The sequence below is a fragment of the Panthera tigris genome, chromosome F2 (assembly GCF_018350195.1).
Source record: "Panthera tigris isolate Pti1 chromosome F2, P.tigris_Pti1_mat1.1, whole genome shotgun sequence".
In the NCBI taxonomy this organism is placed as follows: domain Eukaryota; kingdom Metazoa; phylum Chordata; class Mammalia; order Carnivora; family Felidae; genus Panthera; species Panthera tigris.
Window position 1 is genome coordinate 29,325,801 of NC_056676.1, and position 24,013 is coordinate 29,349,813.

The following is a 24,013-nucleotide window of genomic DNA, read 5'->3' on the forward strand; positions in this document are numbered from 1 at the left end:
TTTACACTAAAGAATTTAAAGAATGTTTCTCCCATTGCTTACAAGCATATCTATTAATATTTTCCCATTTAAGATACATATGGTTGATTCTTAAAGTGTCTTTTCCCATAATCCTTTGAAAACACACTGGCAATGATAAAAGGAGTAGCTGTTGCTATCTTGATTCTCTTGTAATAATCTTTCCATCTGATCTGCATTTCTACCCTTGCTGCAGAGGGTTAATTGAAAAGATATGCATCAAAAACACTTGCTTAAAAGAGGCATAGCCCTTTGTTTGGAGAGCAGGAATTGCTTATAATATTAAGACTTCCTGTCTGGTAAGTACTGTATTTTAAAAAATAAGCTACAATGTATAAAACCAAGGTCATTTCCCACAAAATGTTCATGTTCTTTGTGATTACAAAACACTGCATCTTGTAAAATATTTCCAGTTCTGTTTACTTGAGAAGTACCAATGCTGATTATAAAAGTGTCATGTCTCTCCGAATTGTAGAAGCCTAAAGCAGTATATTTCTTGTCTTATTTGGAAAATTAAGTTATAATTACTATTGTATTTAAGATTACATTTTGATATAACACATTACCATTGTGATTCTCCGACCCACATGAAAAGTTATAAAACATGAGATTGTCTTCAAAAAAAAAAAAAAAGCAACTATTTACAAAATAGGACCAGAAGTAAGATTCCCACTTTGATTTCTGGTCCTACGATAGGTACACCTTTTAAAGCATGTATATCATTGGGTATGGGCTTTTTCAGAGTCACTCACAATAAGCAAACCGGTTGGTCTTAAATGCAGTTTATACTTCCTTGCTCTCTTGGTGTGTATTACATAGTGATACAATTGGTACCTAAAAGTGCTAATCTCATTTTATTTACCAACTTCTGCTTCGACAAGTTACAATGCAAAAAGACACAACGGAACAGTTCCAGTAGAGAGGAATCCCCACAGGTATGAGGAACAGGGAGAGCGTATGTGCCGCTGGTAGGGTTATTTTCTTAGAGAAATGAAATTTCCAGTTGACCCATGTACCCAGCGTCTTCTCCAAAATGATCCACAGCCTCATCCATATTCATGAATTCGGCTCTGTTTCCATTCATTTGTATGCACAAATCCTTCCCTGTCTTCATACAGGTCAATGCTACAGTTGATGTGGGCAATAGAAATTCTACAGGGTCATGAGAAAAAGCAGCACCTTGTCCACAGAAGTCCATGGAAGTTTGCTCCTTAACATGCTATTAATGCAAAGTGCACGTCTTTAACACCTTCGCCTACAGAACTCTGTGTACAGTCATCAACCGGGTGATTATGAAAAGGAACACTGAGGCTTCGGACTCACAATTACATTCAGAAAAAGCCTTACGCCAGTCTGTGAATACCCACCAGGGACTGTGCCTGTGGTTCAAATGTCAGCCTTAGACTGCAGGTCAGCTACAAAGAAACCGCTCGTTTCCATAGAGCACTGCTCCTCAAAAAGTTGACATCGTCCACTTCATGTAAATTTGTCTTGAAATAATTATCATGTTCGTTAAAAACAAAAATACCACCCAAACTGTTCTGACTGGGAAAGACTCTAGAGATAATAAAAGTCTTTCTAAGGATCCTCCAGATCTATCTTTCACATACCCTTTAATTTTCCCTGAGGAAATGAATATTATTTACAGTATTTTGCTACTATTCTCAAGGTATCCTCTCCTATATGTACAGTTCTTGCCACCTGCCTCTAAACATTCGCAAGTGAATGCTGCTCTTTTGTTTTCTGGTGAAGCCGGATGAAGGAGGACTCAGATCAGCCGTGCTGGCTACTACGGAACCCAGGGCGGCTTTCAAAAGCGTGGCTTGGTGTGACACCGCAGGCAGCCGACTTAAACGCAGACAATCTTGAAATGGGATCGAGGCATTTTGGTCTCAGAAATCTTTTGCACCATTCGTGTGACTATTTCTTTAAGAAGATTTTGGAAAGCCCAGGAACTGCAACACCCATCATTCTCTACTGAAAGTGTTCGTCTGCAACACAGTTGTGACTGGACAGGGAATCACCTAATAAAGGGCACCCCGGTGCACGGAGCTGCTGACAGGCACTTCACCGCGGAGACCGCACCCGTTCAGAAACCCGCTGCCTTCTTCCTGACCCTGGCTTTCACCAACCAGGAGAGGAAACTTTCCGGCAAGTAAGGTGGAGGGAGGTCCGTGCCCACTAGAGATGTGCACGGGAGTGGCAGTTGCTCCTGGAGGGACGACATGACAGCTCCCTCCGAGGTGTCCAGGGACAGTCACCACTGGCCGATCAGCATTAACAAGGTGAGTGGGAGCCAGATGTCCATGGACCTCTTGTGTCTCCTCTCTGGCCTCCAATCCACCCACTTGCTACCTGGGTGTCTTCTCCAGCTTGTCACACTGCTGCCCATAAATTGGGTGCACGTCCTCTGGGAAGGACTAAGGCTTAAAACTACTGCTGGATGATGAACTCTCTTTGCAGCTACCTGAAGAATGCCTGTCCGTTATTATGAAATGCCTTCTTAGAGATGAGAACTATTTTCTGAAGGAAGAAGTATCAAGGGAGAGAAAGGTCAAAAGGCTAGAGCACGCCTTATTTAGAAATACTTTGGGTCCAGAATCCATAGTATGGCCATTCCTTTTGAACAGACAAGTCTCTGAGATCCGTGGGATGGACGGAGCTCTGGTTAACCAGCCAGCATGCTATGGGACTGCCCTTTGCACCCACCCCCTGCCTCCCCCTGCCGAATGAAGACATAAAAGAACGTGGTACCACAGGGATGGCATAAAACGAATGTCGGGCTTAATTTGGCACTTAATTTAGTTCCAAAATATAACAAAATGGCTGTATGTCTTTTTTTTTCCTGTAATTTTGGCTTTTACAATCAGTGCTGTATATTGCAATTCATAGCTTTCTGGGTGGCTTGCAAAGAAGTTAGTCACTTTTTTTCCCAAGGCCAGCCAGGTAATTTTGATGGTTCTCTAGTTATTACGTGCCTTGGTACAAAAAACGGATGTCTGTGTGTGCAGGAAGGGACCGACGGTCTGTGCACACCTGTGCCAGAGAAGAAAGTACCCAGAGACCGGGGCCAGTAGGCAGAAAGGAGTCCCCACGTGACTGGGGATGCAGAAGAGTATGTGTAGAGAAGCCTTTAGAAAGGACAAGAAATCCCAGGGAAGATGCATTCAGCTGTACGCTTCTGCTTATACCTGTGCATTGGCAAAATCCCAGGTAAGGACTGAGCGTGGCTCCTCCAGGCCAGAGCTCAGAACGAATCACGTGCTGCATCTCTAGGGCGCAGCCACAAAACCTCCCTCCAGGACAAAGACCTCTCCTTCCCTGTGTCCCAAAGTTCTGGGAGGTGGGGAGGATAGATTTAGCCCCTCATCACTGTAATTGTTTTTGATGAGGGACTTAATTAATCCAAGGATCAAGAGCCAGGGAGATTTGCCGAAGAGAAAAACCTCTGCTCTAGGATTGCATCCCAGCCATCATTTCAGTACATGGAGAACCTGCTCGAGTGGCTCACTGGCTCTGGACTCATTGTGGCCACGGGGCAATCCACCCACAGCTCAAGCCTCCCGGACCAGGCCAGAGGGAGCATCATGTCACAGCAGAGGGTGCCTGTAGGGAAGCAAGAGGACTCCAGGGAGGAGAAAAGACATGCTGGGGTTGAGGATACGAATACACTTCTGCCCTTAAAAAAATATGCCCTTTCCTGGCTGACTTCATAAATACTAAAACACACATTATAGCTGGTGCTGTGGCTACTATTGATTGGAAATCATGAAATGAAACATGATTTTCAATTACCCACGAAGGTAAAGGAAGCTCTTTTCCTGCTCTCTTGAAATACATGTTTTTAAGAGAAAAATAAATGAAGGAGGAAAACAGGATCTCTTTTGAGGAATAATATTGAAAAAGTCACATGAAAGCTTACAAAATAAAATTGCCAAAATCTATGAGTGTATAAGTTGTGGCTATTACACTGTGAAACCTCCTTCTATTTCCCTTGCTTCTAAAAGGAAAAGGATTTCTGCTATTCCTAACTGACTTCTTTCAACTCTAAAACAAACGTGTATGTACAATTTCTAAACATATATTAACCTCTCCTCTGTGCAATTCCACTGAACATTCCTATGGCTGATCGTCGGCTCCCCATCCTGACACAGTGCATCCTATAAGGTGCTCTTAATCCTTTGCATAGGTATAGGAGAAGTAACTCTTTAGCAGGGCAATCGAGAGTAGGACAGACAGACAACGAGCGTACATATAGAACGTGACAACTACTCCCTCCCCCGCACCACTACCACCAAAACAAACAAACATACTAGGCTAGGAAACCTGCTAAATGCAACACAGTGCAAGCCCTGGTCCTACTAAATTGAGAGATTCCTATACCCACATGCATTTTCCTTTTGGTGTTCTGTACGTTCCCCTCTGAGCAAATTCTAAGCGAACAGTGCCGGTATTTGAATAAGAAAAACAAAGTTTTGGACCTTCCGTGTACTCAGATCACGTTTGTATTGTCCATCAACCCATCTCCCAGACATGCTAAAGCATAAAACCTGTGAAAGTGCACTCAGAATGGATGTCGGTTTGCTGACTTCACATGTCTTTCTGAACAGAGGGGGATGTGTTAGGCTGTACTCCGCTGTCTACAGCAAACCTGCTGGGATAGTCGGAATTCTCTACCTGTTCTGAAACCAGCCAGTGGTGGGGTTTTGAGGGACGGCCCGACAACCCACTAACCTGGCAACAGCACTGTCACACAAGCAGTGACAAACGGATCTGTGCTGCGGCTCGTGTTGCATCCCTGAAAGAAGCATCGAGGCTTACCCAGGTGGCTACCTGTGCCAGTCGTTGATAGAGCTGTGACAGGTAGAGAATGAGCCGAGCCACCTCTCGGAGGAAGGGCTTCTTAGAAATCTGAGGAAGACTCCTAGATATTCCCAACGTTACAGCGGGATGTCCTGAACTCAGCTTCAGGGTCTGAGGTCTGCTGGTGATCTCCTTTCAGGTTTATGCCATCTGGGACCCTCCAAGCCACGGTTCGGTCTGGGGCCATTCTTCCAAACACAACAAACAAACAAGACATAGAAGAGATACCCAGAGTGCTGCACTTTCCGGCAACACATCATGATGTGCACTGCTCCAGGAAGTCAAATGGAAAACAGGGAAAATAGTATTCACGATGAAAGCAAGTGTTGTTCTCTGTACAAATGCTACTGAATAATGCGTCGCTTTTTTTTTTTTTTTTACTATGTCAAAAAATCTCAGAAATGGCATTATTCAGAAAGCTTATCAAAATATGCCTCCTTTCTAGGTAAAAGGGGCTTTGTTGGTTCCATTGCTACGGAAGTCCACAGTTTGCAGACCTAGGCATACAGCAAAAAAAAGCTGACTTTTCTTTTCAAGGAAAAAAAAATAGTTACAGCCGCTCCAGGCTGGATTCTGAGCAGGAGCAGTGGAGGGTGGTGACCTTATTTTTTTGGCTGTAATTCCACCAAGTTTCCTGGAAGTGCTTTTCCTGGGCTTCAAGTGTATTTTGTTCAGAAGCAAAAGTGCTTTCCCAAACCCGCAGTGGAAGGCGAGGGCAGCAGGGCCCTGGGCCGCCCACTTGGTGAGCCTCTCTCCTCAGTCAGTGAACCTCTGGCAGGCTTTCTTCCAGCGGCAGGCTGTGCACCACATGTCTCGGTTCTCCATGCCGTAAACCTTCCGGCACTTCTTGCCTTCTCCCCTGGGCTTTCTGTAAGACAGACAACGAACGTTTATTCTGTGGGACTGATTCAATGGGCATTCATTCTACGGAGGCCTTGAGGTCCCTTGAAAGAGTAAGAAACAATGTTAAGAAACAAAGTAGGGGTTTTTACCAGCTTTGGACTTTAATGTGCTGGATGTTTTCACGGCCACTACACTTAGCTATTACAATTTGCTACCACAGCTCTTTAATTTTTTTTTTTTAATTTTAGAGAGTGAGAGAGTGTGCGCAAGCAGGATAGAGGGGCAGAGGGACAGAGGGAGAGACGGAGAGAGAGAGAGAGAGAGAGAATGAATCTCAAGCAAGCTCCACGCTCAGCTTGGAGCCCAATTTGGGGCTCGATCCCACGACCCTGGGATCATGACCTGACCTCAAATCAAGAGTCAGACGCTTAACTGAGCCACCCAGGCACCCACAATTTGCTACTCTAACTCTTAAGCTTCTACATGTTCATTTGTGGGCACATCCATTTGGCCATCTTCATAAAATTGAATTAAGCAAGTAAATACAAAAAAATACCAGTAGAGAGGTTTCTTCTTTTACATTTTAAATAGGTACTTTCAAGTGCTCTCTTGCTTTTCAAATTTCTAGCATTCTGGTTAAGGGAATCCTGAGGATTTTCTCCTTGATCTGTACATTAAAAACTATACCTTATAGTTCTGTTAATACAGAGGTTAGTGCAAATATGGCTTTAAATAGACCCAGTAATCACCAGTACCTATTCTGCGAGAAAACTCACTGCAAACTGTTACCACAAAACAATAAATCTTCATTAATAATATCTGGGTGGGGAAAACCAAGGGAACAAAAGAAAGGGTGTTTTGTCCATTCCAGAGAAATTTTATGGAAGATCGTATGTCTGGTTTCTCTCTTCCTTGCTGTTCTTCTGTTTCTCAGCAGATTCCCTCGAGATGGGGAGTGTGGAGCTTCAAGCAGTCATACCTCAGGCTGACCGTCCCTCTGGGTGGCGAGGACAAGACGGTGTGTGTGTGCTGTCTCTGCTCTCCCGTGCCCACCGGACGATTATGCGTTGGTGACACCTGGTAAGTACATGGAAAAGAAAGTTGATGGGGCGGGTTCTCCTCACTGTGCATTTATTTAGCCCTTGCCACATGGGCCATGGCACCTGACCATCAGCCACAGAAATGAAGTGCTTTGTTCACAGAGACACAGGTTAAAGGTGAATTTAAATGCCTCCCCAAACAGGAAAGACTGGACAACAATCAATACTTCAAAAATCTTCATGACTTCATGCGTGCATTCCAGGTTGCCCATAGTAACATATTTTCACTTGTATAATATTCCAAACCTTAAAGTATAGTCTCACCTATTGTAAGGCTTATGATCTACCTTTGAAAAAAGGCAAATAGCTAGAGAGGTGAAGAGAGTTATCTCAAATTAGAAGGCTAGTCAATGGGAATACCACAACGTGGACCTTGGCCTCCTGTTTGCTTTAAGAGATCATTCACACCCCCTAAATAAAGGGCTTCTTGCATGAGACATCCACACAGCAGACTGTAGGATCCAAACAGGAATAAAGTCTAGAAGCAAAGAGCCCAAGAAAGTCAAGAACAGAAGTCATCTATTGACTTTTGAAATACTTACTGAGCATTCGCTACGTGCCAGGTTCGCTGACAATAGTTTTCATTTTCACAACTACCCCACGTGGTAAGTACGATGCTTGTTCCCACTTTATAGATGAGGAAACCAAGGCATGGGGAGGTTAAATAACTTGGCCAAGGTCATGGAACTTGTAATGGCAGGGCCAGCTCTGTGTTGAGCTCTACCTGATGCCAGAGCATGTGTTTCACCCTGTTACACCTCTGCCTCTCAGTCACAATAGCAGGAGGGCCTCTTGTTCTGGATTCCTCTGGCACTTCTTACCCGTCCCTTTGCATCACCTGCTCTCATAATGCTAAAGATCTTCCCAGCACCAGGGATTCTCAACAGCTACAAAAAAAGAATTTTTATAAGAAAAGATAAATGGTATTCCAAGTAAATATATGACATTGCCATAAACAGAAGTTCAGACCTTTAATGAATTTAGAAACTTAATTATCTAGACGCCAACATGGCCACAGAAGTACCAAAGTACCATGACCGACTGACAGTCATGGGAACATTCCTAAAGCATACTTATAGGACTGAATTTCTCTAGTATAGATACTAGCACTTTTTGTTTTCTTCCAATTCAAAGGAATATACATCAGTATTATTTTCCTAGACATTAATTTAAAAAATTAAAAAGCTAAGTAAAAACCTAGCAGTTTAAACCACTGTTGCTATGATTCTGAATTATTCTGTACCATTGGTCTTTACTGTTTTGCTAAGGCTGGGTAGGAGTGAGGGCCAGAAGAAGTGAGTTAACACACATTTTTTTTTTTTTAAACAAAAGCTGTGGAGTTCAGTATATGCATTTGATTTAGACAACTATGTAGGCCTTTCCAGGAGCTGAATCTACCCTCCCCCCACCTACTCCACATCCCATCCCTGACCAGTGTGCATAGCAGCAGACCAGAGGGAGTGAAGGCTTCAGAGTTCACAGCCACCAGAGTGATCTAGAATGTGCTCATATGCATTGTTAAATGGTCAAGACAATTAAAAAAATTTAAAAATTGTAGAATTCATAGAATCTGAAGAATACTGCCTTATTAGCAAGAGAACTAGGAGAGGTTTAGTTGACATGACATCAGCTGGGGATAATGTGGAAGGTTCTAAATTGTGCAGAACTGCCACACCCCTGTTGTGTTGGGTGATATGAGATGATAGGGTGCTCTTCATTCAACAGGTATTTATGAAGTACTTACTATGCACCAGGCACCGTTCTAGATTGTGGGTACCTAGCTGTGAACAATACCAAGTCTCTGCCCCTATAAAGCATACATTCTAGTGGGGAGACAGACAAGAAATACAAACACATAAGATCATTTTAGTGATGAGTGCCTAAAGAAAATAAAATAGGCCAAGAGGCAAAGCATCATCAAGGGAGAGGACGTTTATTTATTGAAGGTGGTGAGAGAAGGCCCCTGAGGGGTTGCCTTTTATCTCCTGGGCACTCTGGAGAAAGGGAGCACAATGGCACAGGCCTGCAGGTGCAGAGTGCCAAGGGGGCCAGGAGACACACGGTGTGCAAGTTGGGGGTGGGAGGGCAGGAGGCGGTAGATTCAGGGCAAGCCTCCTGGCTGGGATGGACGAATTTTAGGTGAATGTCATTCTTTTTCTTTTTTATGTTCATTTATTTTTGAGAGACAGAGAGAAAGAGAGGGAGCGCATGCATGAGTGGGGGAGGGACAGAGACAGGGAGGGAGAGAGAGTCTCTCTCCGACTGAGCTAGGCATCCCTGAGTTGAGCATCATTCTAAGGGCCAGAGAAGTCATTGGAGAATTTTAAGAAAGAGAGACGTCTGATTAATGCTTTGGCTCCTTTGAGAGTGAATTGGAGACAGTATGGAGAGAAGCCCTGCAGTCTAGTTTAGAGGCTTTTGCACTATTTGGGGGGAAAGAATGTACCGGCGATTTAGACAAGGGGGTGGCAGTGGTGGTGAGAAGTGGCTGGATTTATGGCAGGAACAGGCAGGATCTAGGACTCGGTGAAGGATGGGAAAAAACGAGGACAAATCTTTAGAAGAATCAGGGATGCATCGAGAGGGATCAAGGGGGAGTCCTAGGTGCTGGCCTGGGCAGCTGCAGGGACGGTGGGCCACTTACAGACATGAGAAAACTGGTGGTGTGGTTGGTTTGAGAAGGGAGTGAGGTCCAGGTGTTTGAAAATTCCAGGAACACCGTTTGAGGAATACGGACCGACTGCAGGAATAACCCCTCTCTACAGTCTTTATTCCTGCCGATGGCTTTCTTAACTTGGGAGTTCTGGGCATGTGTGTTATTGTCCTGTCCAGCAGCGACAGACCTGGGTTTTCCGGGGCACGACACAGGAGAAACCAGGACCCACATCACACGCTGGCGTGTAGATCCGTTCTGCGTGAGGATCAATATGACCTCACTTGTGGGTTTTTCTCGACAATTTTAATAGCAAGACAGTCACGGTTCAGCTTTTCATTTTAGTGGGGACTGCGGGTGGGACAGAGAGGTGGTGGCCGGTGTAGGGAACTAACGTGTATTTAGCTCTCGCCAATGTGAAAGGTGGGCTACTAGGTGATTTATGATTTCTTTTCATCCTCACAAACCCCTGCAAGGGAGCGCTGTTATCTGCATTTTGTAGATAAGATAATTTAGACTTCGAGCAGGGAGGTGGCCTGCACAGCATCCCAGAGGAAGTAGCAGTAGTGGTAACTTGCCGAGCGCCTGTTAAACCAAGTGCCTGTGAGTGCTATCTGCTTTCATCTCCACAGCGACCCCAGGGTAAGCAGCACTGCTGTCATTTCCACCTTCTCAATAAGGAAGCGGAGAAGTGAAGTGAAGTAAGCCACCACACGGTAAGTGCCGGGGCGGCACCTGAACACAGGCTGTCTCGTACCGGCTGACGCTGGAGCTGTTCTGAAGGAACTAGTACGGGCCCTGCTCCTTCCGTTCTTCCGTCCTGCCACGCCGCTGAGGGAAGCGTGGTGTGCGCTGAGATAAAGCCCTGCGCAGCATTACTGTGGCCCTCTCTCCCAGTGGTCTCCACTTGTCAATTCTTATCGGTTTTATATCTTAATCATTTCTAAGTTTTATTTGGGGGCATGTTCTATAGAGTACATTTTATTTTTTATTTTTTCTAGAGAACAGATTTTCTTTGGTCCTTAAGGACTCAGCTCCTTACGTGGGCTTCGGCGGAGGTCGTGGGGCAGCGCTTCGTGGGGCTCATCGGGGTGGGGGTGTTTGGTCCTTCCGTGCTTCACACGGGCTGAAGACTCCCGGCAAGACTTCCTTGCTGTGAATGCACATCTCACACAGTAATGCAGTTTCCCACATAGCCTGGGAAGCATGGAGGACTGTATATGCCTTAATCTTTCTGCTGATTCGATATGATTTCAGTTGAAAGAACTTCAGTCTGCAAAAATCATGGCTAATCTCTCTCACAGGTTCAGTATATGTGTGTTATATCAGTCAATCCCAAATAGAGAGAATCCACTTCTGACCTCTGTTTTACAGCAATGAGACACGTCCCAGGCAGCGATGATCGTAAATGCTCCACGGTGTCAGCCAGTGCCAGGCGCTGTGCTCAACGATACAACTCTATGAGGTAGATTACAGTCGAGGACATTGATTAAGAGAGGTCATGTGACCAGCTAGAGGTCACAGTTTGTAAATGCCAGAGTCAGGATTTGCATCTGAGCCTCAAACCAGAGCAATAATAAGAATGTTGTGTCCATCTGTAAACACGTTGGGGAAAGTTCGTTTCTTTGTGGTTTTCTATCTCTCAAATGGAAGAAAACCACATCCTTGTCTTGGTTGTAACCTCTTATAACATACTATTCTGAATTTCTGAATCCTCCTCCATCAAGGTGTTAAAAAAAATACAGGTAAATATCTAACAATTAAGCATTGCTATTTTAGGTTAGGAGACCCTCCTTTCAGCCTGAAGCCTCCAGGAATGGCCTTTTATTTTATTTTATTTTTTTAATGTTTATTTATTTTTGAGACAGAGACACAGCATGAACGGGGGAGGGGCAGAGAGAGAGGGAGACACAGAATCGGAAGCAGGCTCCAGGCTCTGAGCCATCAGCCCCGAGCCCGACGCGGGGCTCGAACTCGCGGACCGCGAGATCGTGACCTGAGCTGAAGTCGGACGCTTAACCGACTGAGCCACCCAGGCGCCCCAGGAATGGCCTTTAGATAGCAGGTTTGTTAGCTCTTGCTTGCCTGGGCTTGTTATAGACTGCATGTTTGTGTTGTCCCCGCCCCCCCCCCCCCCCCCCCCCAATTCATATTTTGAAGCTCTAATCCTTTGTGTGCTTATATTTGGATACAGGGCCTTTAAGGAAGTAATTAAAGATAAATGAGGTCAAAAGGGTGGGACTCTGATCCAGTAGGACTGGTGTCTTTATTAGAAGAGATACCAAAAGGCTCTCTTTCTACCCCACCCCCTGCCCCCACCAACAGAAAAGGCCATGTAAGGACACAGTGAGAAGGTGGCCCTCTACAAGCCACGAAGAGAGCTCTCACCAGGCATTGAATTAGCCAGCACCTTGATCCAGGACTCCTAGCCTCCAGAACTGTGAGAAAATACATTTTGGTTGTTTAAAGCAATCCAGTCTGTGATATTGTGTTATGGCATTATGGGCAGACTCATACAGGGGCCAAAAACTCTCAGCTTTTTGTCATGAAAAGACAGAGAAAAGAATGTAGATAATTAGAAGAAAAGACGGGGTCATTCGGGAAAAACAGCTCAAAGAATGCTGTAATTAATGAGGGTCTTCTGCCTACCTGTACATTTGCAGCCTTCGGCTAGAAAAGAGTGAACCTCCAGTTACATTTGTAAATACGCAGAACAGCCTTCTCCACCACACCTCAGGGAAGAGGTCTTACCCAGGGAACTTATTAAAGCCCAGTGTTCAGGAAATCTAGTGTAGGCAAATGAATAAATAAAATCCTGCAAACCTTGGGATTTCTCAGAAGGAGATTATTTCCATTCTCTAGGAAGCATATAAAAGCATCCTCCGCCCCCTTCCAGGTCTCCAAGATACCGCGGGGAAAAAAACCAAACCTTAAATGGAGCTGACAACCTCAGGGCATTTGTTTTGGGGTACAAAGAGAAATGTGTTCTTTAAAGAGCATTTTATAAAATGGAAACTGCTTTGTTCTTCAGTTTGGATATGGTTGAGGCCGTCACTAACACCAATTCATTATAATTGAAAATGTTTAGAGCTTCTGTCTGAAACCCTTACTACATTAATTTAGAAGGTAGGAATTCATATGCTCTTAAATTCACCCTGGCTCCCCATCTTCTAGGGATGGACTAACTTTCCTGGACAGTTGTTGGCACCTAGTCAGTGGACGTGTGCCAGTCTTGTGTCTGTGTGGCGTGGAGTTGTAAGATCCAGCCTTCAGTCAAAGGAGACACACAGTATGCACCCACTTTTTCGTTTTTTTAAAGATTTTTTTTTGTGTTAAAAAAATATTTAGTTTTGAGAGAGAGAGAGAGAGAGAAAAGTGGAAGGACAGAGAGACAGAGAGGGAGACAGAATCCCAAGCAGGCTCTGCACTAAGTGCAGAGCCTGATGTGGGGCTCAAATCCACGAACTGTGAGATCATGACCCAAGTTGAAATCAAGAGTCAGAGGCTCAACCGACAGAGCCACCCAGGTGCCCCGTACCCACCTTTTTTTTTTTTTTTTTTTTTTTTAAAGGATTGATAGGTAATTTAGCAACATAAAGAACGTTTTGAATAGTGAGCCTTCTTCCTAGGGTAAAACAAAGCCTTGGAAAATAGCATCCCCTCCCCATATCTTTATTTTTAAATAGGAATGGCTGCTAAGACAGTCTAAAGGGTTGGCCGAAACATTACACAACCAGATAGATTGAGAATTCTCTGGTGAAAGAATAAATCAGAAGCTAAATTGGGATTTGAGTGGGATACCTAGTTAACCTAGCCACTCTATATACTTTACGTCAAAGTTCTTGTCTAAAATGTCCCTGGTAACCAATGAAATTAGGGACTTTGAAAAATCTAGGGCATTGAGATGAAGGTGGAGATAGACACCGTGTTCACAGCAGAGAAGATTTCACTGCTGGAAAATAAACAATAGAAGGTGTCCTGGCTGGTATCTTACTGTGTGAGACATTTAGGAACTCTGGAGGACATGTAGCTAGTACAAAACCACTCAGAGTGATTTCTCTGTATTTCAGAAGGAGATGATTTAATTAACAGAGCAAAGGCAAAGAAACTGCATTTTGGTTGGTCACAGAGGTAACCTGAAAAGAAGCCTGAACTGGACTGTTCCACCCACATGTTACACTTGTTTATACACCAGGTAAGCAATATGGTGTATACTCTTGAAAATTCTTCTCAAATCAAAGATAGGAATTAACAGGATCCAGAACAGTGAGTTTCTATAATTCTGTAATTATAGCTGCCTTTCTAGGTTAGAAGGGTTGTCTCAAATGTGATATCGAGAACCACTCTGGGTCTTTTTATGTCTACTAAGAAAAAAAAAAAGTCCCCCAAAGGACTGATTGCTGACCTCTGACACCCTCTTCAGTAGATCACTGTTCTTGCCAGGAGTAAAACTGATACTACCATTGGATGAGGCAGGCGACTTTCATAATTACTCCAGACCCTCGATTATTATTTAAAAATCAAATTCCAGGAGTATTTTCTGGACTCCACAAATTCCCAAATTGCTGCCAGCAGGATGCTTTTTATTGTTGGCTATTCTCCTTGGGAATTTAATAAATATTCATCGACAGAGCACAGCATAACTGACTGAGCCGCTTTCATTTTTATCAGCCCTGTAGGAGGCCTTAGTATTTTCTGGAAACCTCTGGGAGCTGCCAGTGGTTGACAATAAGAAGCTTTTGTGAGGTCCTTGGGGAGAGGGCGGAGAGGCGAGAATAAGGTTAATATCTGTTATCATAAGCCACTTTGTGAACCTTATCAGGAGTTCTAAACCACTGTGGGCATCAACAGTGTGTAGGCCTGTGGATATTCTGTGATAAGCTATAAAAGACCCAATATATTTTTAAAGGAATGGTTAGGAATCAAGTTAATTCATGGTGATTTATCAGACAGCAGTCACTTAATATGTCAAATCAATTCTTATATGCTACTAAAACCTGATTGCATAGTTCAGCACTCATTTATTTTCAGAGTATCCATCAGCATGGATTATTCAAGCTTTGGAGGAAAAAACATTATTTCAATTTATGTTATTTTTGGACTTCCAAATTGGCATACCCACAAATAATAATTTCAGAGTCATAAGTTTTATAAAGTTACTCATAATGGTAAATATTATTCATTACAGGGTCTTTTTCTTTTATTATGTTCAGCATCTGAGTTCAGCTATTGATTCTACAGAGCCTTTTGGAAACATACAACTATGCCACCAACACAAAAAATCTTGATATATTTCTAACAAGTTGTTTATCAATAGCTGCAGGTCTCTTCTAGTTTTCCAAAATGCCAGTCATCACACCTTTTTCACAGAGAAGCTGGGCTGGTCTATGAAACACATTGCTGAAGAGTTTACAGATACCAGTTGAGAAATTGAGTACTTCTTGGGAATGCACACTGGTGCAGCTACTCTGGAAAACTGTATGGAGATTCCTCAAAAAACTAAACATAGAACTACCCTATGGTCCAGCAATTGCACTACTAGGCATTTATCCATGGGATACAGGTGTGCTGTTTCAAAGGGACACATGCACCCCCGTGTTTATAGCAGCACTATCGACAATAGCCAAAGTATGGAGAGAGCCCAAATGTCCATTGATGGATGACTGGATAAAGAAGATGTGGTATGGAGTATTACTCGGCAATCCAAAAGAAAGAAATCTTGCCATTTGCAACTACGTGGATGGAACTGGAGGGTATTATGCTAAGTGAAATTATTCAGTCAGAGAAAGACAAATATCATATCACTTCACTCATATGAGGACTTTAAGACACAGAACAGATGACCATAAGGGAAGGGAAACAAAAATAATATAAAAACAGGGAGGGGGATAAAACATAAGAGACTCTTAAATATACAGAACAAACAGGGCTGCTGGAGGGGTTGTGGGAGGGGCGATGGGCTAAATGGGTAAGGGGCTTAAGGAATCTACTCCTGAAATCATTGCTACACCATGTGCCAACTAACTTGGATGTAAATTATAAAAAATAAGTAAATTATGGAAAATAAAAAAAATTAAAAAAAAAGATATAGAGTACTTCTGGCATTGTGAGTTTTGCCGTTTCCTTGTGTGTTTTGACAATTTGTTCTCCAAATTTATGTTCAGCTTTGACCAGATTTCTGGCTTTTTATTTTTCTACTTACTGGAATGCCTGTGAAGGTAACTGGAGGAGACTGCCAAGAAATGCTGAAGCTGCTGCCGTTGGGGGTGAACTTGGCCGACCCTGGAATGGTCACAGGGGGCGTGGCCTGTTATACAGAAAACAGAACACTGTTATGAAAGAACATTTTTCCTCAGAGTCTTAAGCCATCATTGCCTAGGTAGGGCCTCAAACATGATTTCAGCTGTATTAATAACTTAGACTAAATATCCAACAGGAGGAGATTAAACATAGTCAAAGAGAATAGCTAGAAATCAACTTTTTATGTGTCTTGGCAGTCTAAGGAATAAAAGGAGAAGGTTTTTGATTATTTTTGAAAACAGATTTTATTATACATACATATACGTATTTTAGAACATATAACTATTTGTGTGAAAAACACAATGCCTCGCTATCAAATTGGGAAATAGTTTTATACAGTGATGCTGGGTTTGTAAATTGGTACATTTCAGGAGGGTAATTTTTTAATTTTTATGAGGATGGTCACTGCTGAACTATGTATTATGCAAAAAACTGGAAACGTAAATGTCCAATAATAGGGAAGTGGGTAATATACCCACAGAGCCTGATGTTGTTGAAGAATACCCACTGGCATGGGAAAATGTTCATTCTATATTAAACAGCAAAAACAAAGCACAAGAGAAACAGTACTACAATAAATTCCTTTTTTTTTCCACATTAAAAAAAAATTTTTTAATGTCTATTTATTTTTGAAGGAGAGACAGAGTGTGAGTGGGGGAGGGGCAGAGAGAGAGGAAGACACAAAATCCAAAGGAGGCTCCAGGCTCTGAGCTGTCAGCACGGAGCCCAAAGCAGGGCTTGAACCCACAAACCGCGAGATCGTGACCTGAGCCAAAGTCAGACGCTTAACCAACTGAGCCACCAGGCACCCCAATAAATTCCTTTTTTTTTTAAAAAATGAGTGTGTATACACACACACACACACACACACACACACACACACACACACAGAACACATTGAAGGACATACAAAAAGTATTACCCAAGGGGCTTTCTTGTTGTTGGGATTAGGGGATGAATTTTCTTTATTTGCTTGTGCTTTTAATACTTTCTATGCTAGGGACGCCTGGGTGGCTCAGTCGCGGTTGAATGTCTGACTTCGGCTCAGGTCATGACCTTGCTGTCTGTGAGTTTGAGCCCCGTGTGGGGCTCTGTGCTGACAGCTCAGAGCCTGGAGCCTGTTTCGGATTCTGTGTCTCCCTCTCTCTGCCCCTCCCCCACTCATGCTCTGTCTCTCTCTCTCTCTCTTTCTCTGTCAAAAATAAACAAACATTAAAAAAGATAATATTTTCTATGCTGGACATTTATAATGTCTACGAACAGAAAAATCCCAATATTATGAATAAATGGTTTGGGAAGGACCTTTCAGATCACCTACTGCATGTTCCAACTGTCATACAGATGAGCAAAATAGTTTCAGTTGGTTCAAGCCCATGATTTTGAGCCAGTGTTTCTAAACGTAACACTGACAAACAAGAAAAATTCTTTTTGACCAACATAACGAGTCAGCAATGAGATTTATTGCATCTACTACTTTAATAATTAGCTGTATTCCATTGCTCTTGAGTGTAAGTCTACTAAATACATATCTGAAAGCCTCCCCCGCAGGTTTAGTTTTAATAATTATAAATACAGGTGCTAGTGACAGTGGTTTTGTAACTGGCACCACTGGAAAATATTTTGGCAATACACAGCAAGATCCATAAGCTGTTCGTGTTGTATCCTCTGACTCGGTAATTAGTCTTCTGGGAATTCAGAAGGGAAAAAAAAGGTACTGGCACAGAGGTTTCACAGTACAGTTAGTAATGATCGTGGAAAGACTGGAGAGGCTAAAAAGTAGACACCTAACAATAAGAGAACGATTAAAACAAATTTGGTGCCTCGATTTAGTCAAATACTATTCAGTCATATGGAAAGTGTTTATAAAACAAAGGTAGGAGAACACAATTAAGTACAGACAGGAGATTTTTTAAAGATATTGCATAAGGCAGTCTGAGAATTATGGAAAAAATGCTCTCTTAAAATCTGAATATTATGAAATGTCATTAAAACAAATCAATGTTTATTTTTTAATTTTATATAACATTTGTTTATTTTTGAGAGACTGAGAGAGAGCATGAGCAGGGGAGGGGCAGAGAGAGAGGGGGAGACACAGAATGTGAAGCAGGCCCCAGGCTCTGAGCTGTCAGCACAGAGCCTGACACCAGGGCTTGAACCCACGAACCGTGAGATGGTGACCTGAGCTAAAGTCCGACGCTTAGGAGCCACCCAGGCTCCTCAAAACACACCAATGTTTAAAAGAGTAACTGTGTGGGGAAAAGGAGCCACGTCCTGTGTTTGCAGGGTTTGTCTCTACGATCTTATCAGACTTTAGAGTGAAGCAGATCCCGGAGGGTCTGTTACAATACAGATGGTGGGGCCCCACCCCTAGCTTCTGTCCAGTAGGTCTGGGGCCGTCCCAAGAATTTAGATTTTTAACAAGTTCCCCGGTGATGCTGACACTGCTGATGTGGGGAACACTGATAATCACCGCTCTGATCCATGAGAGTTAGTTACCAATTCAGAAGGCAGGGCATGAAGTCCCAGATCCGGGGCGCAGGGCCATTCTGAGCCTTTCCATGCTTACCTTTTCATTTATTTATTTATTTTTGTTTAACAGATCGTGTGCCAGGCACCCTTCTGAGAGCTTTACAGTATTAAGGATTTTAATCCTATGAACACCTCTAAGGGGCTGGATCTTCAGTCAGCACTGGGGAACCAAAGAGCCCCTAGGGTCCCATTTGTGTGAGATCTGGGCTTTAAAAGGAGAAGAAATAACAAACTCAGCTACGGGGCTCCGTGCGTGATGCTGTTTTTCCCCTGGGTTACCCTTCCCTCACAGGTCAGAACACTACTCCTTTTGGTCAGGGGTCAAGGTGATTACCTTCACGGTCCTTTGCGAGTTACCTGGTAAGCATGGTCGGTGTGCACGAGGTAGAGGGTGGTGGGAGCTGAGCGGCTCAAGGGCGTCATCAATTTCGTCTCAGTTTTGGCACAAGGAGCTTCTGTTCGGCTTGAATCTGGGATGGGGAAAGTAGGCGGTGAAGCCAGGGACTGAGAAGGTGAGACCGGGGCCAGGCTGCTCAGTCCATCTGCCACGGAGTCTGTGTTGAGCTTGATCTCAGTGTAGTAGAAGTCCTCTTCTCCATCACTGTAGTCGGAGTCCCCAACACGTCTAGAGTGAAGAAAGTGACAAGATTACACAAACCCCTCTGGCTTTCTTGCCTCGAAATCTTGCACATGCTGTTCCCTCTGTCTGGAATGCTTTTCCTCTGTCTTGTCTGCCTGGCAAACTCTGACTTACCCTGTAACACTCAACTGTCCACTTGCAGGGAGGCCTTCTTGACCTCTTAAAACAATTCCTTCAATCAATCAAGTATTCAGCAATTTATTGAGAATCTATTATGTCCAGGCACTTTTCTAGGGTCTTCTGAAAGCAAGATGAACAAAGCACAGGCTATGACTCGATAGAACTTACATTCTAGTGGGAGAGGCAGACAAGAAACCCGGAGGGAAATGCACTTTGAATATGTCAGGTAGTGACAGATCCCAGAAAGAAAAATTAAGCAGATTTAGTGTCCTTTAGTAGAGTAACTGATGAGGGGAAGGCATCCTTTTAAAGAGAGTGTTTGAAGGAAGTCTCCTGGAAGAGTGACATTTGAGCAGGGGCCTGAGTGACATCAGGGAGAGACGCTCACCAGAATGCATGGGAAGATCACACAGTGAAGACCAGCCACACGGCCCTGGGGTGGGCAGGTTCAGTGTTCTCCACAGAGGGCAGAGAGGCCAGCGGCTGGTGCTCCGGGCACCGGGGACAGTGAACAAAGGCAGGGGCAAGATCGCACAGGGTTTTGCAGCCCATGGAATGGCTTTGCATTTTATTCTCAGTGTGATAGAAGCCAGGGTGGGGGGCAGAGGGGAGGTTGTGAGGAACTTAAGTCACTTTTTAAAAAGATCACTCTAGCTGGGGCGCCTGGGTGGCTCAGTCCCTTAAGCATCCAATGTCACTTTAGGTCATGATCTCACGGTTGGTGAGTTTGAGTATGAGGCCATTGGTGAGTTTGAGGCCACTGATTGAGGTCCACATAAGGCTCTCCACTAGAAAGCCTGCTTTGGATTCTCTGTCTCTCTCTCTCTCTCTGCCCCTCCCCTTTTCTCTCTGCCCCTCTCTCGCTCACTCCCCCCCCACCTCAAAAATAATAAACATTTAAAAAAAAAAGGATCACTCAGGTTAATGTATAGAGAATAGTGGACAGAGGGCAAGAGCAGGAGGCCAGAGAGGAGGCTGTTATCACTAATAATCCAGATGAGCTTTGCAATATCTGGCGACCAGGTGGTGATGGAAGTGACCAGGAGTCAAATTTGGTTTTTATTTTGAAGGTTATGAATCAGGACTTAACTCCTAACTGCTAGATCCTCTATGCTCCTGTTGAAGTGTATCCATTCTGTTTAATTCACTTTATTGAATGATTTGGCACATTTCTGTAATTTTTTTAAACCCTCGATCACTTCCCTAACACTGTGATTTCATTCCCCATGCATATTGATGTATCTGGCATAGAGTAGGTGCCTATTAAATGTTGAATGGATGAAGCTGATACTGTAGCACAGCGATTATGAGCATGAATCCTGGAGTCAGATCTCCTGGGTTCAAATCCTGAAACCCTCTAGCTGTGTGTGGGATTCTGGCAGACTCCATGGCCCAGTGCTTCAGGCTCTTTACTGATAAAATGGGGATAGTCATAGTGCCTGCTTATTGTGAGGATTAGGCAAATAAATATACAGGGCGCAGAAGTGTAAGTACTAAATGCTTATTAAATTAAAATAAAGCTGACGTCAGAAGGCTTCAATTTTTACTATTGACCAGAAAAGTATCTTCTTGGTGCTTTCAAAGTTCTCCCTGAGGGGCGCCCGGGTGGCTCAGTCGGTTAAGCGTCTGACTTCGGCTCAGGTCATGATCTTGCGGTTCGTGAGTTCAAGCCCCACGTCGGGTTCTGTGCTGGCAGCTCAGAGCCTGGAGCCTGTTTCAGATTCTGTGTCTCCCTCTCTCTGACCCTCCCCCATTCATGCTCTGTCTCTCTCTCTCTCAAAAATAAATAAACATTAAAAAAAAAACTAAAAAAAAAAAAAAAAAAAGTTCTCCCTGAGACACCAGAAATTGTACTCGTCCACAGAAAGTTTTGAGTAAAATAAAATAACTGTCCATAACCTTGGAAAAGACTTATCCGATTTGTCAACTTCTAGGGAAGCGGTATACACCCAGCAACCTAGTTTTATAGGATGGCCTCTACCTCCCTTCCACGAGGTATCCCCAAATTTCCTGAACATATCCACCAGGAGTAGATCACTGACTTGGAATCAACTTTTCCCCCCACTGGCAAGCCCTCTACAGAACCTAGAATAAAAATCTGCCCTTCACCTTGGCCTCTCCGCTCGGTCAGATCAGTGGCTTCTCTCGGCCTTGCCCCATCTCCCCTGAGCTCTCGGGCTGAGGCGTCTGGGGAGGTGCCTCTGGGCTGCACCAGGTCTGGCAGGCCTTGGCTTTCTGACAAGCATACCATTAAAGACCCCAGAGAGTGGGCCCAAGAATGTGTGCCTGTTCTATTCCTGTCCCCACTTCCTTTCCAGTAAAGGGCAGGCCAAGTTGCTACTGGCTGCCGAGTGCTACTAATAGACACACGGGCCTGGGGGAAATTGTGTCCCACGCGGGGATAAATCAGGATCAGCCCCTGGTGTGCAAGAGTGGAGTGAGGTTTCAGAGAAAAACACTGTACTTCTTCTACTCTTGGTGTGCACCCCAGAAATATGGGACGGCATATATGTTTTGGGGGTGCTGTGGGATGCTCCCCTCCCTCCCTGCCATCCAACCTGCATTAAAACGATTCCATCATCCGGCATCACATAATTGAGCTCCTGGATTATGGCAAAGGTGATGTCCCTCTCCCAGGCCAGGAGAGAGCTTAGACTCAGGCTTCACAGACACAGACTGGCCCTAGCGTCCTGCCAACCCAGGTCCATTCCTGTGCAGCGGCTGGCGGGGTGGTGAATTCTAATTCATCAAGGCAATTTTAAGAGCACGGAGTAAAAAGGGAATCCTAGGGAAGCAAATACAGTGGCTGCATTTTTAACTTTACCCACCATGAGAGCAGCCTGGGGACCCAAAGAAAAATCATGAGATGCCACTCACAGTCTATAAATACATCTATCTGGCATGTGCTTCTGTGAGGTACATGAATTGAATTGGATTCAATTTTCTGGGCAGATGGACTTTAAAACAAATACCCTAGCTCCTGATTATAGCTTCGGGAAGTTTTTTTCTAAACCTTTAAATAACTCTGAGCTATTTACATTATGAGTTGTCCTGACAGTGAGGTTTGAGGGGAGACACTGCAGAATTTCCTTCCCTGGAGACTTCAGCAACAGGAATGAGGGCGTTCTGCCCTGCAGCGTTTCAGTGTGGTATTTCTTGGAGGGTGAAGCTGGGCCCTCTGGTGAGGGGAGCAGAAGCCCGGCCTCGCTGCGCCACACACACGGCACTTGGCGATCTGTGCGCTGTGCCCTGGAAGGGCTTGGCGGTGTCCCCGAACATCAGCGCTACCCGTGAGTGTGGTGGGTCCCTGCTCCTCTCCACAGTCACTGAAGGAACTCGCCTGCACAGATCAGCGCAATCACCTAAGAACCCACTTTGTTTTCTTTTTTTTATGGATGCTGCATTTCCTAAATTTATCCCTTGTTGGGCAAAGTGACTATAGTGTTTATTTCTCAACATTCATCTTGTTGAAAGGACTTCTTTGTCCAAGCACTTGGGGAGTTGGTCATGTGTTTCGATTTGTGTTGTGCACACTGACTATGACTTACGGCCTCCCGAGGTCCCTTCCAAGTCTGAGGTCCTTGGGCAGGAGACCCAGAGAATAAATGACAAGACTGCTGAAGGTCCACTGTCCCTCTGGTGTGACCCCTAATCTCTGCTGCTGGAAACTTTGTGTTCTCCTTCCTTAGAAAGGTTTTTACATAACACAAGAAAAGCATAGATCGTACAAATAAAGGGCTTATTTGAGCAACAGAAAATGATGGAGCCAAGTCATCAGGCATCATGAGAACAGAAACCACAGCACTGATTGACACAATGGTTCTTAACCTCTTTTTAGTGTGTGTGTGTGTGTGTGTGTGTGTGCGCACACACACACATATGTACTTCTCAGGCTCAAAGTCACCAATACTCTCCATTGGGGAAAAATGCACATTTAACTTGACAGTTTCAGCGGGTCCAATGAACCTACCCTACCTAGTGTTTTATATTTTATAAGTCACTTTCAGGTACATTTTATTTTTTGACCCTTACCCATGACCTTGCTGGGCTGATATTACTATTAGCCTCATTTTCAGAGGGAACTGAGGCTCTGAGAAGTGACTTGCCTAAAATCACTTAGTAAGTAAATTAGGGAGGCTTTGCAAGTTTAAAACATTTTCTTTCCACTGTGCCACACAGGCCTATATTATCTAAGTGGCCCTCTCCACACTGATTAGGAAGACCAACCAAGCCCAGTCTCTATTCCTGTGTTCAGAACTTTTAAGGAAGAGTGTGGTATATAATTTCTGAGTGCAGGGGGCCTTAGACTGAACTCCTGGAGACTACATCAGGCTCTGAAGGGAGGGTTGCCTTACCCAAGATGAATGGTCCTTATGTGTTTCTGGATACCTGCTGCGGTGCTCAGCACTTTCCCACAGTTTTTCCAGAGGCATTTGAACATCACCTTCATAGAATTCTATAAACAGGACAGAGTTACATTAAAATGATAACTAACCCATCAGTATTTTCTTTCTTTCATCTCAACACATTCCCCACCCCCCTTCATTAGAAAAGTAACAACTTCCCATCACCTTTATTCTAACTCGGCGCACCATTCTAGGAACCACCATGCCCCCAAAGCTGGTGAGGATCTTGGTGACTTCAGACATTTTCCTGCATCCTTGACAGATACCAAGCTCCCCTGAATATTTAGTTCGGTTTCACTAAGGTGGTCACAGTGGTGTTAATGACTGTATCTAACATTAATTGAGCACTTACCCTGTGCCAAGCGCTGTTAAAAAGAGTATCTCATTTAATACTAAGAGATGGATAACCTTATAACCAGCATTTTATAGACTCACAGAGAGCTTCAGTAAATTGTGCCCAGTCAATAAATCAGCTCCTAGCAAAGCTGGGAATCCAGCGAGTTCAGCTCCAGGAACTGTCCTTTCCACTAGGGCACAATGC

The 24,013-nt window shown here is 44.0% G+C and overlaps 1 protein-coding gene and 1 long non-coding RNA gene across 3 annotated transcripts in view; one reads left to right on the top strand and one right to left on the bottom strand.

The window, feature by feature from the left end:
• Window positions 1-413: 413 nt before the first annotated feature.
• ZNF704 (zinc finger protein 704) overlaps window positions 414-24,013 on the bottom strand; it is a 231,175-nt gene continuing 207,575 nt past the window's right edge. For both annotated transcript variants that reach the window (XM_042973063.1, XM_042973064.1), the window contains exons 5-9: window positions 23,422-23,522; window positions 18,664-18,931; window positions 15,680-15,784; window positions 6,704-6,801; window positions 414-5,749 (exon numbers count right to left, since the gene is read on the bottom strand). In XM_042973063.1, coding sequence (XP_042828997.1) covers window positions 5,638-5,749; window positions 6,704-6,801; window positions 15,680-15,784; window positions 18,664-18,931; window positions 23,422-23,522 — 684 coding nt within the window. In that variant the 3' untranslated portion in view covers window positions 414-5,637. The remainder of the gene's footprint in view (window positions 5,750-6,703; window positions 6,802-15,679; window positions 15,785-18,663; window positions 18,932-23,421; window positions 23,523-24,013) is intronic.
• Window positions 11,741-14,795, top strand: LOC107179655. The gene is made up of 3 exons (XR_001510316.2): window positions 11,741-11,917; window positions 13,548-13,672; window positions 14,666-14,795. It is a non-coding gene; the product is annotated as an uncharacterized LOC107179655 (long non-coding RNA).